Here is a 16,018-nt window from a genome sequence, read left to right as displayed (position 1 = left end):
AGGTGTCCCTTAATTTTCATGGCTTGAAAGAAACTGTTACAGCTAATCCATCATGTACTCTTCCCAATTACTGATAATATACACCAAAAGTGTGAGGGGAATTAGACATGTTTGCACATCTTCCTATTTATATACTGTATAAAGTGTGGGTAACTGGTGGACCTAACATAATTAAATTGTAAGTCTATTCACTTGTAGGCCAGAAGTTGTCCATATATGGTTCCTTGTCATGCTTCCAAAAAAAGCTGCACTTCAGAAAGTCTTTTTTTTGGACTACCCTTATTGTTCCTCTATCAGGACTATGTATATGCGAGCTAGAAAGCAGTAGGCTACTGTAAATTAAAGCAGATCCAGTTTGTGTACACTGCCACCTACTGGGAGGTACATACAGTATGAGAGACTTGTGCAGCCACTGGCCCTAGAAGTAAAATGCCATTACTTGGTGGAAAGCATAAAACATTATATATAGACTAAGCTACACAAGGAAACAAGCAACAGTAATAATTTTGAACAACATTTGATTAGCAAGACAGTATGGTCCATCATGTTTTGCCATGAAAAAATAACACCAATCTGAGGCTCCATAAGTTGTACACCTGTTTCCTGATACCATTATCCTTATTACATTAGCTGACAAAAACACACTATACAACAGTTCCCTGTTCTGAGGCAAGGAATTTTGAATGAATGTCGGAAATGGGGTTAAGGTGGCAGTGAGTGGACTAGCCTACACCGGAGCTGAAAGGATTAATGGGTGCAGTGGCTAATCCTGCACGCATGAACGACCTGTCTGCAGGAAGCAGACCACAGCCTGAGTCTGAGCGGCCCAAAAGACAAAGCGTTCGACCCTTCCATCACGTTTCTACACCAAAAGTCTGATGAGTATGAATCAAAGACAGACAGACACACACACACACACACACTCAATCTCCGAAACCTATATACACATAATCATTTGCATGCAATCAGAAAACATTTCACTGTCAAGTACAAAAAAAAATATTTTTTATTTCTCTGGCATAACTCTCTTGAAAGCATGTGCAATGACATTTTCTTTACTTAGGTCCGTGCTGAGGAGTAAACACATACAGTATGCTGAACCAGTGCATTACATAGAAATTTCACAGCAGTGCCCAAGACCGGTACATCTATCAACCCCTCACCACCTTCCTTTCTCTCTCTGAGCGTAGGTCTGAAGTCTGTTAGGAAGATGTTTCTCTCTCCACATTAGAATATCACTTCATGTGGAAAATCCTATCACTATTATTTAATATTGTTCATGTTTCTTTTTGGCTCAGACATAATCAAACGTAGAAAACATACAATGTGAGAACATAATACAAAATACCAGAGTCTTTTGAGCCAAATGGGGTATGCATAGCATTCCTTTTAAAATTTAGGATAGGGATTGGCATGGATTGGAAAATTCCATTTCAAACACATTAGCGAATGCTTTGCTATGGATTCATAGAGAGACCAGCAATGGTTTCTGTGGCTGTCTGTAGTTGACAGGATAAATGGAGGGGCAGTAGCACCAGACAACTGATGAGACATTTGGGACAAAGTGCTTATTGTTAGGCTGAACAGACTAGGCCTATTTAATGACTGTTAAGGCTGGGCTAGATTCCAACTGTGAACAAATGGCTACAATCTTTTGAAGTTACAATAAAGCTGTGAGTTATTACGTTTAGGAACTCATTTCCAAATGAGGCCCGAGGTCATTGTTTACATGCAGACATTAAATAAAGACTTCATAATGTGCAGAAACCAGTGAAAAGTGAATGCTGATGGATGTGAAATTACATACAATACAAATGAGTGGCGAATAAGGATCTGTGCAGAATACTCAAAATGTGTTGACAAAACAGGAATAATAACTGTGGCTGAGTGGCATTGTTCTGCAATGTCTGGGCAAATGACTGTAAATATTGTGTGCAGTCATTGGTCTGGCTCTGTTTGTTGATAAACTTTTACAGTTGTGATTGTCAAACAAGTACTGCAAAACAATACATGCCATCATGAAAAATACCTAATGTTGTAAAAGAGAGTATATTGCTATAGCTGAACACCAAGGTCATATGTTGAAGTCTGGAGGAATCCGAACATATACTCTAATATACCTGAACTAATATACCTGAACTGAACCGGAACTTTGGATTAAATTGTCTGCAAACTAAAAGCACGTAGAAGAGCAGACTTGGCTGTCATTTGGTTGTCTGAGCAATGTTTCTCATCTTTAAGAAAAATTGAGACGGATAATTAATGGGGGAGTAGATAAAACAAAAAAAAATTAAAGGCATAAGAATTGAAGAATAAATATATTCATCAATTTCACCAAAAATAATAAATCTCAAATGGAAATGAGCATGGGCTTACTGTGTCAATATGTCAGTACACATGAAGTAATGAATTCAGTATTTACATATTTTGCAGACCTAGTTCTCAATTCATGATTACATGACACATGGTCATCACTAACTACATCACCTGAGTAGCAAGTTATGGGTCATTACCAATTCTGTCTTTCAGTTATTAAGAATCAACTTCTTAAATTATGCACTTTGTACGAACACCCACATAATATGTACACTTTAACTTTTACAACTACTTACAATTACAGTACAATCAATTTTCAAAGTCAGATGAGAATATGATGCATGTGAAACAGATCAGTGTCATTTCCGAAACATTAGCTTCAAAGCTCAGAAGGAATGTGACCCAAAAAAAAGAACGGATTAATATGACTTAAAAAAACAGACACACAAAAAGTCAGACTCAGCTACAAAAAATGAGAAAAACTATGTTCAGTATTTGACACAGAACCAACAAACAGTGTTTTCAAGTTAGGAAAAAAATGGACAAATAAAACTAGGAACGCCGTGGGCCTTCAGCCTGGATCAGGACCCCAGAGGAGGTTGTCTGGCCATGAGGGATGTAGGCGTGGGCGAGTCATACGGAAAGATCAGTGCTGTGAGGTGCTCTCTGATGCCATTAGATGGATGATGGTCCTCTGCCGTAGAGATCCAGAGTCCAGGGGCCTGATAAACTTTAGCTGGTAGGCTGGTAAGGTGTGCTCGTGTGACATTGCATCGCAGATGAGTGTCGCTTTCACGTGGTCAAGAACAAGCACCATCAGACTTGCTTGGTGAACAGCTTGTGAACAGCTTGTGAAAGGTCCGGAAAGCCTGCTTTGTGCCTCTTCCCTGCAGCTGTGTGGCCAAACATGCTTGACTGTACTCCACAAATTACAATCTGATCGAGAATGTATCCAACAGTGACAGGAACGTTGACGTATATACAAACATACAGTGGGACCTACAGGTGACATCTCAGTTAGATTCAGGGTTCCAACAGGTGCCAATTGGTGCTGGTCCCTTAAAAGGCACTGTCCCTCTTACTGTAAGTCATTGGACACAAAATTGTCCATAGCATGACTGAATGTTACTCTCCGAAGGTGAGACTCTGATGAGGGATTGACTGTTCAGACAGTGTATGATGACCACAGGAGGTCTCCTCCAGAGGAGAGCAGATACTTGGCACAACGTGGAGGCTGGAAGGGCGGAAGAATCTCCTGTACACGTGCAGCCTGAAGCACCTCAGTCGTCCCTCATCTCCTCCTTCATCTCCTCCATGGATTTTCGCTTGAAGAATCCAGCCTGTGGGGGAATAGGAGAAGGAGCGTCACTACAGTATTGGAGTTGCATTTGCTATGGTGCATTTGAAACGCATAGCTTTTTGCACAAGTTATTTGTGATTTGAGGTGCTCATTGGACATTGGGTGTTATGGATTTTATCACTGAAAATACAAACGTGTTAAGAATAAGCATTATCACAGAGAATCATAAAAGACAGGGCATCCTACCTTCCATAACGCAAAGATAACCAGGGCGAGTAGGAGAAGTCCAATGAGGATGCTGAGGATGATGATCCACAGAGGAATTCCACCCAGCGCCTCTTTAGATATCTGCACTCTGACCTGCCGTTGAGAGAAGGTGTCAGACATACTCCTTAAGCACAGATTACCAGCTGCCTCTGATGGGCTAACAGCACTGGTCATTTAAGATGTCTATGGCTAACAGTAACAAGTAGGGAAAGTACAAGTGAGCACTCACTTCTCTGGTGATGCTGTTTTCGTTCAAAACAAAGAGTTCCGTGTTCTGGTTCTTCAACGTGGCGTTGACCATCATGGACATGGTGGAATATTCCGCCTGCAAAATGAGAAACCCATGTTCTGCATGAGAAAGCTGTCAAAATGTGTCCAGTACCAACAGTGTCAGTGTTTTAACAGTTATTCTGGGGCAGCGGGACACTTTGTGATATTGATAGGCCTTCACAGCCTGGAAAATCTCTTTTACACAGTAACTCCGACGAAAATTGACCCCATGCATCAATTTTTGCCGGAGTCACACTTTAAGGGCCAATGGGAACACAGTTGGCTTCTCACCTTTCACAAAGGGACCAATCATGTTTACTTTTTAATGTTTGAGTCTCCACAACTCTTCATTCCCATAACATTGGATTGGTCCACATGATGATCCTTCCCATTCACGTTAAACCACATTCATTCCATCATGGTTGTCCTCAAGACATACTGTACCATAAATAATAATGACTGGCTGCCGGACACCGGAAGTGGTGGTAAATATGGTCAAGAGTTACTCACCCTCACAAATGTAGGCTTCCACACTCTTAGACTGATGTTCACCTGATTCATGTCAGCTGAGGGCAAAAAGCAGCTGAAGGATGCGCATTTAAGATGTTCACAGCTCTGAAACGGAGATAAGACACACCATGAACTGTGTAGAAGAGCAGTGCAATCTCCCATATGCATGTAAGTATTTATATCATTATAATCTGGTTCAAGACCCCCATTTAATACCCCTGAAACAGGATGGGATAACTTACCACTAGGAAGTGGCTCAAGGTTTCTTTTTTGGGGTTTGGTTTGTGAGGATTTTGGGGGCTGATTTTCAAGGGGTTTACAAGGGCTCCTAAATGGCATGTCACATCCTGTGGGTAAAAAAGAACATTTAATCACCCCATCAAGCCTAACAAATTCTGAAGTGTATATTTTGTGTAGGTATAAAATTATTTTTTTTCTTTGTCTTCCATCACATCAGAGCGGTTACTATTAAAACGCCTTTTTTGATGATAGTTCTTGAACAAATTACAAGAACTATCTGAGTTTTAAATTATAAATATTTGGGCATTTGGATGGATAATATGTTGTCTTTTAAGTATCACATCTCCGAGCTTGTTCAGTCCACGTTTTTATCTGTTATGGATTATGGTGATGTTATCTACATGCATACTTCCTCTTCTGCACTGTATCCCCTTAATGCAATTTATCATTCTGCACTTCGTTTTATCACTGGTGATGGGTTTAGAACTCATCACTGTGTTTTATATGAAAAGGTTGGATGGCCTTCATTACCTGCAAGAAGAGAGTAACATTGCATGATTTTTATTTATGAAGTTTTACTTGGTATTTTACCTCATTATTTTTGGTTTCTGTTAGATCTTGCAATTTGCACACTCGTTCACAAAATGTCCTGACCTTGACTGTTCCTCATGTTAGAACGGAATTAGGAAAAACAGCTTTTGAATTTTATGCCGCCAAAAAATGGAATGACTTACAACTGGAAACTTTGGTTTCCTTGTAATATTTAAAAAAAACATGTAAAAATGTTGGTGTATATTGTTGTTTCATATTGTGTATGCAATCAGGGTGTCATTGGAAAAGAGAGCTTGCTCTCAACTGACCCTCCCTGAATAAATAAAGCTGAAGAAGAAGACATCCCTTCCATCATTCAGCAATCTGAGTGACTATTAATCAACTGAATAAAAGCTGATTAAACCAGCCTTGTAATAAAAAAAAACAATGTGTGCCTTTGTAAGATCCATCTTTTCTTGATTCCCTCATCCAGCCACTATTCATATTTCTATTTGTATGATGGATTCCCTTTGTTATGTTATCCACATTAAAAAGGGGGGTCTGTGATTATGTTTCCAAACCAAGAACAGTTGCTGATATCTAAACTGTAGCCAATAAAATTACACCCTTCGTCCTCTATGATTCTGTAGTAACGACTGTAACTTCTGGAGTATTGATTGGCTGAAATATTGTTTATTGCCCAGCCTGAGCATTTGCCCAACTGTGTTTTATCACAGAGCCAGGACTGTGTAGCAACACCAGAATGTTTGTCGAGAGCACACACAAGACACCTAGAGAACTATTGTTATGACTCTAGTGGTCTTTCTGTGTATTCTTTGAGTTATTTTGTGTATTCTTGTGTTCTTTTTGTTGTGTGTCGTACAGGCAGGTTGGTGCAGCTGATTGGTTTTGTGATCCAATTCGACGTCACAGCAGCCAACCCCTTTTAAATTTGGCTGGCTGACGTCATTCGAGAGATCTCTTGCGCTTGCTTCGGATAGCTCTTTTTGCTGCCGCTGCTGCTGCTATAGGGCCAGCTTTGGGCCTTGCCCATGCAACCACCTTCGCTTTTTCCACTCACTGGGGTGAGAGACCGGGAGTGAGCACCTGGCTACTGAGGCCTACTTTCAAGGCCTTTCCTTGCTTTTTGTTGTTGCTCCTTAGTCTGATTTTCATACTTCTTTTTCTATGAATCTATTTTTGTACAAATAAATACAGGTTAATGTTACGTTCCGTTGTCTGCCTGTGTTTCCCTATTCAAAAACGTTGCTATGTTCCACGAGCCCTAGACTGGGATATAACACCATAAAGAGGCATGTGTTACATTTGGCACAAGTGTATTGGATTAAAGTCAAGTAACAGACTGCATCTACAACTGGCTGAAAGATTTGCTGAGAGTGCAGGGAGAGTGTACGAGCAGAACCTTAGACATGGTGACACTTGTGAGGTAGAAGAGTCTGTTGTCATAGGGCGATGTCTCTGGATACATCACTGTGAGCCTGAGGTCGGGGGTCTTCACATTCGCCTCCTTTTCAACCTGTGGGGTTTCAACAGGGGAAGGCGGGGAACAATGCTTGTGTGAGAAAAAGGGAGTTCAGACGACCTACAAGGAATCCACACTCCTGCTCAGTCCATTATTGGAGTATACGCTTACGTCAACTGCTCTATATTCATTTGTATACATTTATTTGTATAGTTTACTATAATAAATACTTTAAAAGTCTGCACACTTCTCGAATATTTTCCTGTTTTGTGTTTTATTTTGTCATGCTGACTGAACGTTTTGATTTTTCGGTCTTCTTCATGTGAAGGTCATAAAGAAGACCGAAAGATCAAAAAGTTGCTTACTATAGACAATAAACAAAGTATCACAACAATTTCACCAATACTATATTACACATACGGTACATTCATCTAAAATACTACCTTTCAGCAACATATTCAACAATACCTGACATAACACTCAGCCTAATAATGTCTCTCATTGAGCATGACAACCCAGTTATTGATGGTAGACAGCGAACTATGTTTATACTGTGGAAAATCAGGTTTTATTCTTGTGCTTTTTATTGGCTGCTTACCGTAAAGCTGACTTTCATCTCGTCACCTATCACACTGGTATGGTTAATTATGCTGGGGTACGTTTCTCCCTCCTTAATGACAATGTGTTCTTCTTTCATAAACTTAGTTCTGGAAGTAAGGAAGAATACAAGAAATCTTTTTTTTCAAATAATAAAATTTGATCACAGGTAGAAATTAGAAACACAATGTCAGCTAAATTAAATTCCAGTTGCAAAAAAGTATGCTTTCAAAAGTAGAATACTGGTACCAAAGATCCTTAATATACACCGTCTCTGCCGGTACATTGTTATTACTGGGGTATCTCGTGTCTACATTACAGTACTAAGCTTTTACAACAGGGGGCAGGCTTGGACCATATGACTATACAGGCCTCCTGTTACTAAATGTCCCTGTTTTTTGTCTCCGTGTGTGGAGCCTGGGCTGTCTAGAAACCATGTTTTTTTACAGTGTGTTCAGGGGACAGGCAGCTAGCGGATAGTAAGATGTTTGCTGCATTTGACAAAAAATGTTTTAGCCTAAAAAACGTGTGACATCGCTTAGAGCACCTTTAAGTATAGGGAAGAGATCAAGAGACACAGTATAAAATTCAGCTTAACAGTAGCCCAGTTCAAAGGTTGCAAAAACCATCAAAAGTGATTAAGTCCGACAAACTATGAAATTGACCTTTGACCTTCTTCTTCATTATTTAAGATCTTATTCCCCAATAGCTGACTGCTTCTCCTCTAATTGTGCCCACAAAGTGGAGGACAGGGCCAACCGAGCCACTCTCTACTTAATGATGTAATGTGCAGATCTCACTCACGCAGTGAACTTGATGCCGGCCTCATAGATCACAGGGATGATGATTTTCACCTGGTTGTCATTCAGAGTTGATTTATCCTCATCACTGTCACTAAAGAAAGAGTATATAAGCTTCAGAATAATTTGTACTGCTGAAGGATGTTGTTTAGACAAGTTTAGGAGCGAGGACTGATTGAGGTGTGCTGGAGGTGGAGCGGTGTCTTACGTTGAGGCTGCCACATCGATGGAAATGTCCTTCCGAACATGAGCAGGATTCACCTCGAAATGGATGCGAAACTCCTCCTGATTTTGAAAAAAAAAAAAAAAAATGAGGACAGGATAGAGCATTTATATTACTTAGAAAACGTTTATTTCTAGTCACAAAGCCAAATTCAGTAAGTCAACATTAAAGTAATTTCCAGTGGACAGCAAATATAGTCTGAATATATGGAGTTATGATTACAAAGTAACATACATTGTTTTTGTTACTGTATATGGTTAATGTATCAGTCCAGTTGTGGGGTCCTTACCTCTTTGTTTGCCTTGAGGAACGGATAGCCCACAGCGCAAACCACGGTGTTGTTATGGGGTTCACACACTATGTCCCTGTTGCCACTGATAGACTTATGGTAGACAAAAAAGAGGAAAATCAATGAAATACAAATAAATATGTGAGCATGTTCACAAAAGGACACTACTCCTTCAGTATGAAAAAAGTGAATCAACTGATAGAGCAAGCTACTTGTATGCAGCAGTCACAGTTTAGTAAAAAAAAGTTAAACAACATTTTCAAGTAAAGTTTTATTTACTATCTATGTCTTTATTAGGCTATTTTCTCTACATAATGCAATGTCCCTCTCTCTCTTCTTACTGTGTAAAATTCAGTCAGAGATGAACTCACCTCCACTTTGACATAGTTGATGTTTTCTGAGTAGATCAAGCTCACTTTAGTGTTGTAGGCATTGTCCTTGGTGTTCTTCACCCACACAGTGACATTGAATTTCTCCTGGTTGGCCTTGATGAGCATTCTGAGTGAATTATATAAGTAGGAAAACATCTGTCTTACTTTCAAAAAAATATGCTAACAATTTCACATTTTATACACAAGGGGGTGCAGTGTCCCCCTGAGACAGCTTGTCCATGCTTAAAACTAGAGAAGGCTGTCAGCTCTGGTTTGGTGAAAGTTTCCATGCCGTGCTCATACTGGAAAAGACCTAATCATCATGGCAGACCAGTGATTAAGACTCAAATGCCATCATTTAAATATATCTTAGTGGCTGACAAAAATAGAGACTCCACAAACACTATTTAATCAAGCCATGCTAGTGGTGATGAGTTCACAAGGACTCCTTGTCTCCTTGACTGCTTGAATACCTGTTAATGCTAGGTGTAGCTTTGAGATGCAGGTCTGCAATGCAGACATCTTTGTTTCCACAGTCAACAAGGGGTATCTGAAAGACAGACGGAGTAGATTAAACATGTCATCATACAATTCAGGCTTTATCCCTGCGAACTGTTACGGCTGGAAATATCAGATGAAGCAGCAACTATGAACGATGACAAGAGAATGAGAAGAATATGAAAGAGAGACACTGATCTGTTGGGGGACCCAAACATTTCTCTGTCTCTCTCTCTCCCTTCTCTACATGGTGCTGTTTGTTGAACTTGAACTGTCCACTAAATGACTCTCACAAATTTCTAAGCCCAGAGGCGTTAGTCTGAGAACTCCCTGGTCTCACTGGAGACGGGACAACATCAACAGGGTGAGTCCAGCAGGGAGACTGGCTAGTGGTCAGACAGTCGTTCGTAAAAGCCTCAGGAAACCCATGCTTCCATGAGATAAATCCAAGTGGTGTGTGTGTGTGTGTGTGTGTGTGTGTGTGTGTGTGTGTGTGTGTGTGTGTGTGTGTGTGTGTGTGTGTGTGTGTGTGTGTGTGTGTGTGTGTTTACGTGAGCCTGTGTGTGTTTGTATGTGCATTTCTGTGTACAGAGGACATCTGCTCGTCTGTACAAATCAGACATCATTTAATTTCATGTGTACGGATATGGATGTGTGTGTGTGTGTGTGTGAGAGAGCAAGTGAGTGCACGCATTTGTGTGTGTATGTGTGTGTGTGTGAGAGAGAGAGCGAGTGCACGCATTTGTGTGTGTGTGTGTGTGTGTGTGTGAGAGAGAGACATGTGTGCTGTATCACAGAGAATGACCCTACTGTTCTTACACTTGGTCTTCTGACAGTTTGAGGAGCTCCAGACTCTGATAACAGACACCCAGCTTCATGGTGCTGCCGTAAAACCCGGTCTGAAATTGCTGATTACTGCTTCTTCACACACACACACACACACACACACACACACACACACACACACACACACACACACACACACACACACACACACACACACACACACACAAACACACACACAGACATATGCAATCACACACACAAACACACGCAATCACACATGCACGAACACACACACGTACGCAATCACACACACGAACACACACACATACACACAAAACACACACACAGACCGTTGCTACGAACCAGTCTCTTAGTCACTTCTTCCTCAGTGTGGTGCAGCTGAGTGGTCTGCTGTGCTGTCTAGACTGTGTGTCCGGGCTGCTGACCAGACAGATCTGGGAGCGTTTCATCTTGTAAGAAGCCTCTTAATGTGGCGTGAAAAAAGAGGTCGTGACTCATTCATACAGATTAATGCTTCACTGTAAACCCAATGACACTAAATGAGGGAATCCTCAGTTCAACCTACTGGGTGGCCTGAGCAGTTGGACTTCAAAGCTTAGCTCACCATCCAAGACCAGAAGGTGACGTGAACTTGTTATTCACTGAGCTGCGACTGTCCTTGATCTCGTAGGTGCTCTGACTGTAAGTAGTTTGGTGCAGTTCTCCACCAAGTCAACAGGTTTGCAAACACAATAAATTCAAAAAAGTACATTTGTGAGAAGCAATACGTTGATGACGTAAAAGTGACGTCTGGGCATTAAAACAATAAGCACAACACACACCATCTATTGGCCGTGTCTTAATGGTAGCTTCACAGATTGAGCATAACTCGCTGTGCCAAGATCAAGACTCGGAGGTCTGTGAAGGGAAATCCATCGCTGCTACACCAGTGTACGTTAATGTGGAACACATTTAACATCATTTGCAACCTGGCTTAAACGTGGATTTCTCTTAGCTCCTGCGAATTGAAGGCAAACAGTCCATTTGACTCCTTTCGAGGCCCACTATAGACCTCCATAACTGTGATTACATCCTTCTGTGCTGATGTTTGCACATGTGGGAGGAAAAGATTTGTGAACATCTGCTGACCTAATATTGAAGAAGCGCAGTGGGTTTGTAAACTCTCTGACACACACACACACACACACACACACACACACACACACACTACTAGACTCATCAGCATTTTTACACTCTGGCCAAGATAAGCTGTGCGATGGGACTGCCTGTGTATGTCATTCAAAAAGTAATACAGTGCACACAACGTATCTCCACTCCCAGTTCATACTCACTCAGTAGTCACAGAATACTACAAAAGCCTCCATGTTGCAAGACATCGCACATATTCTGTGTAAACACTAACACATTGCTGATTAGACAAGGGCTGCAGGTCAGGTCTTCTTACCGACTTGTTGATGGATGTGGGCAAGTTTCCGTCCATGACCGGGCCGTTGTCTGGGTCAGCTAAGCCAAAGTCCAGTGAAACCATGATGGGATCTCGGAAGTCCAGTTTTTCCTGTAGAAGAGTTGGAAGATGTTTGATTTGTTAATTAATTCTACTAATGTGGGCTAAGATTTTACTGATATTAATATCATAATATCAATATTCTTTCAATACTCTATATAATTCTTCAATAATTCATCTTTCATCAGCATCGTTTCTAAAGACACTTCTCGATCTCAATTTTTTATTCTGACGTGAAGGTCACTAAGTACTTTCTTCTCAGTTTGTGTGTGTGTGTGTGTGTGTGTGTGTGTGTTGGACAAGCTACAAAGTTCAATGCGTGTACTGTATACTGGGGGTAACTTGGTGGCACAGAACGTGACTCATTAATCACCATACAGCCACCAGTATTCAGCTCTGACATTTAACGGCATAACTAAGTTATGCTCTGAGGAGCCTGGAAAGGCTTTAATGGTGGATTAAAGAGTGACATTGATTCCATGCTTAGGGTGGGATGATATCTTACACGTCATGTGTGTTGTTGCATCACAAAGTCAGATTTCAGTGGGTTTCCACTGTGTCATTCGGACAATTACTGTTAATTTTCAGGAATTTGCGACAAAATGCCAAGGTTAGTTAATACCGAAAGTGGGGAGAGTTGAGCAACTAGTCTCCACATGTGTGTGATAAAAGTATGGGATTTCCCGTTCTCGGGAACTAACACAGACGTTGTGAAATGACAAGGATTTGGGCTTGGAATTTTAACTAGAAAAGTGTTTGTGCAAGTTATATGAAGAAGAAAAAAAAGGATTTGCAGTGGAGGAAGAACTGTGAGTGACACAGTTTTACAGAGGGGTTTTATTCAACACTGAGGGGACACGGATGATATTTGCATCAGTGGCGTCATCTAGATCTTCTCACCCAACTATGAATTTTTTCACTATTCTTACTTTTGGGTCAGAACTTTGCTCTGTAAGGGCATACTCACACTATGCCATCCCTACCGTACCCGAGTATGTTTGACCCCCAAAGTCCGGTTCGGTTCACCAGTGTGATCTCTCAGTACTGTACCCGGGCACGGTACGCTTATCCGTGCCCCTGTACGCTTGATGAGGTGGGCTCGGGCACGGTACGGTTGGGCACAACAGCTCAACCGTGCCTGGGTACAGGTTGATAGTATGCAGTGAGAGTGCAGACCAAGAACAGATGAGAACCGTAATCCGGTACGGTACAAGTGAACCGTGCCCAGAGTGAGTACGCCTTAAGAGTCATGAACTGTTACTCATGAACCGTACCTCAGCATCATCAAGTCACTGTTTACTGGTCTGACTTTATTTGTCTCTACATATCTCTGTCTCACTGTTTTTGTCTCTTCATCTCTTTCTCTATGTCTCTTGTTCTACCTCTTTTATTCTATGTTTCTCCTTCTCCCTCCTCTCTCATAGAAAACATGTGTTAGCCATCCTGTTCTCTCAGAGCAGTGTTAGGTCACTGGGGGATATCTCCAGATGCCTTCTCTCTGTGCCTTCGCCATAGAGGCTGTGGGCAATTAGAACTGTTAGGGTGCAGGCATTCTCCTGTTGCTTTGATCCCCACCACTCTGGTTCTCATTATACTGTCCAAGGATCCGTCATCTCAAGTCTTTAGCAAACACCTCGCTGTACTTATCTGGCCTCATTCGCAGCTAAAAGAAATGAAGAATACAAATGAAATTACATTCTGAGATGATGTTCTGTGAGCAGTCTAGGTGAGATTCTATAGGGGGAGTATTAGTTGGAGTGGGCACCCTTTGAACATAAACATGCTTATCATGTTTTCCAATGCTGTGGTCTTTAAAGGTCAACAACTTTGAAGAAGAAGAGATCACTGTCTTTGTAAATGGCTTTACCGTAAACAGAGATGAAAGCCTGAGAGATAACTTCTCTCTATGTGAAGGTAATGAAAACAACACGAGGAGGCACATGTCTGTTAAAAACTCCACACTAAATAAAACTTGTGTTACGGCTACGGCTCTGACTCCACAACTATTTATGTAAAGATACTATAGGCCACGCTGGCAGAGGGAATCTCTTAAGGTTTTTTTAGGATGGGTCCTTTTGCACTACATATTCTTGCAATCTCATAGACATTTTTAAACGTATGCCCAATAAACCTTTACAAAGACTTGTACAAAGACAATGTACGTCATTCTAACAATGACATTGAATCATTTGGCCGGTACTGTAAACTCAAATAGAAGCATAATGCTCTACAATTTTGTTCATTGTGCTGCAAAGACTAAATCTACAGTAGTTCCCAAGGCTAACATATCCCTCACTGCAGTTATATTAAATCAAAGACACCGGCGTCTCGGCTGGGATGTGAACCTGCAACCTTGGAGTCGCGCCTGAAGGGAATATTTTGTATTCATATTTTATGTGAATGGTTTAATGATTCAAGTCTTTATGACTTGAAGACTGTATAGTTCTTATGGTCATTTGTGATTGTGTACCCATGTGTACCCTGTGTGTGTGTCTTTGGTCTGTATGCAGTGTATCCATTGTTTATGCCTTTTGCCCATCACCAAGGTGTGAATGTTTGTAGAACAGCATGTGTCCAAGCCTCTGAAGGACTTCCCAGGAAAGGGGGTAGTTTTAATTAAAAGATAATAGAAGCTGACCAGACCTGATGAAGGCCTAATCCTCATCCTCCCTTTCTATTGCATATTCAAACTGGGTTGGACCTAGAGGTCACTCCTTCTTTGTGTGTAACTTTAAATATGGTCTCTGTTAGTCAGAGAAGTTAGAAGAGAATATTGAGAATCTGGTGAAACCCATGATGGGGTGACACAAACATGTACTTTTCTCCCTTGAGGGGCACTAGGCCCCTCATTGAAAAGAATAAAGCCTGGATACTGACTTGCATCGTCCTGATTGAGTCTCAAGAGAAATATGGTAGTAAAAAATATACTATCAGTTATGGAGGTTCCACCGAGATAAAAACTTTGGATTTAAATTGGATTCAACGTTTTGCTGAAAGAGATTTTCAACATCGTGTTTTGACGGCACACTCTTAAGGTAAGGCAATTGATATTTTCTGGTGGTGAGATTGGGGAGTAAAAAGTCCTATATAGTTCTTGTCAGACTATCGGGCTCCAGCAGGGAGCTCTGTTGGGCGTTAGTAACAAGCTTGTTTTGTTCCTGTAAATGGCCCGTAAGTATTATTGAAAATACTTTCGTCTCTATGAGACTGGCGTTAGAACAATAGTTCTGGAAATAGCATGTATGTTTTAGACAGAAACATATTCGGTCCTATGGACACAATCTGGAGTTTATCGGATTAAACTTTTCAGGGTAGCTGGGGTTCTGGCCACGCCTCATTTTTAAGGCTACATTTGGGGGGACTGCTTGCCTAGACTCTCACCTGAAAATGAAATTGCATAAGAGTGTTGCTGGTCATAACAGATGTATGAAACCATCTTTAGATTGTGTAACTAAGATCACAGTTTGAAGTAGCCGTACGAAGATGTTGAACTGAAAGCGTAATGTAATAGGAGTGGATACGATACTGTGTTCTTCAAATTGATAAAATACAACTAATTTGAAATTGGATTGATAATAATAACTTTTTAAATTATGGAGACTTATGATGGATGATCAAACTAGGATTCATGTCGTAATAACCTTTTTCAAGTGTGCAAACATAGCATAACCTCAAGAGAGCATGGTTAGGCCTCTTTTAAGTACGCCTGAGCTAACTAGCTGCCGCTAGAGGCGCCTCGATGTCTTTGTCTAGAGCTAACATGAGAGCACATAACGAAAATGCCTTAAACTTCTTTTGTTCCGTTTTTTTTTTAAGCAGGAAATATTCTTGCAGCCCGTTTAAAGTTGTCCTCCAGCTCCATGGAGCTGTGTGTGTCCAGTATGAATGAATGCGCGTGTGGGCCGGCCCTGTGTGTGTGAAATTTGTTTATTTCTTTGTATGTGTCTGTTTCCATTTTTGTTTCAAGTCCTTCTGTTTTGAAATGTATGGATGAGGAATTGTTGCAAGTTTA

At 41.0% G+C, this 16,018-nt stretch overlaps 1 protein-coding gene across 1 annotated transcript in view; it reads right to left on the bottom strand.

The window, feature by feature from the left end:
• Positions 1-988: 988 nt before the first annotated feature.
• The window catches only part of itga1 (integrin, alpha 1), a 49,634-nt gene continuing 34,604 nt past the window's right edge, over positions 989-16,018 (bottom strand). The window contains exons 18-30 of the mRNA XM_076284637.1: positions 11,947-12,057; positions 9,671-9,747; positions 9,198-9,324; positions 8,827-8,919; positions 8,523-8,599; positions 8,319-8,408; positions 7,516-7,624; positions 6,858-6,971; positions 4,906-5,010; positions 4,664-4,768; positions 4,113-4,208; positions 3,863-3,976; positions 989-3,656 (exon numbers count right to left, since the gene is read on the bottom strand). Coding sequence (XP_076140752.1) covers positions 3,597-3,656; positions 3,863-3,976; positions 4,113-4,208; positions 4,664-4,768; positions 4,906-5,010; positions 6,858-6,971; positions 7,516-7,624; positions 8,319-8,408; positions 8,523-8,599; positions 8,827-8,919; positions 9,198-9,324; positions 9,671-9,747; positions 11,947-12,057 — 1,278 coding nt within the window. The 3' untranslated portion in view covers positions 989-3,596. The remainder of the gene's footprint in view (positions 3,657-3,862; positions 3,977-4,112; positions 4,209-4,663; positions 4,769-4,905; positions 5,011-6,857; positions 6,972-7,515; positions 7,625-8,318; positions 8,409-8,522; positions 8,600-8,826; positions 8,920-9,197; positions 9,325-9,670; positions 9,748-11,946; positions 12,058-16,018) is intronic.

The sequence above is a fragment of the Alosa pseudoharengus genome, unplaced genomic scaffold, assembly GCF_046254945.1.
Source record: "Alosa pseudoharengus isolate Yale_2024_CS ecotype anadromous, Long Island Sound unplaced genomic scaffold, YU_APseudo_1.1 YU_APseudo_1.1_scf_14, whole genome shotgun sequence".
Lineage (NCBI taxonomy): Eukaryota > Metazoa > Chordata > Actinopteri > Clupeiformes > Clupeidae > Alosa > Alosa pseudoharengus.
The sequence above is the reverse complement of the archived record's forward strand: the minus strand, read 5'-3'. Positions and strand labels throughout refer to the sequence as shown.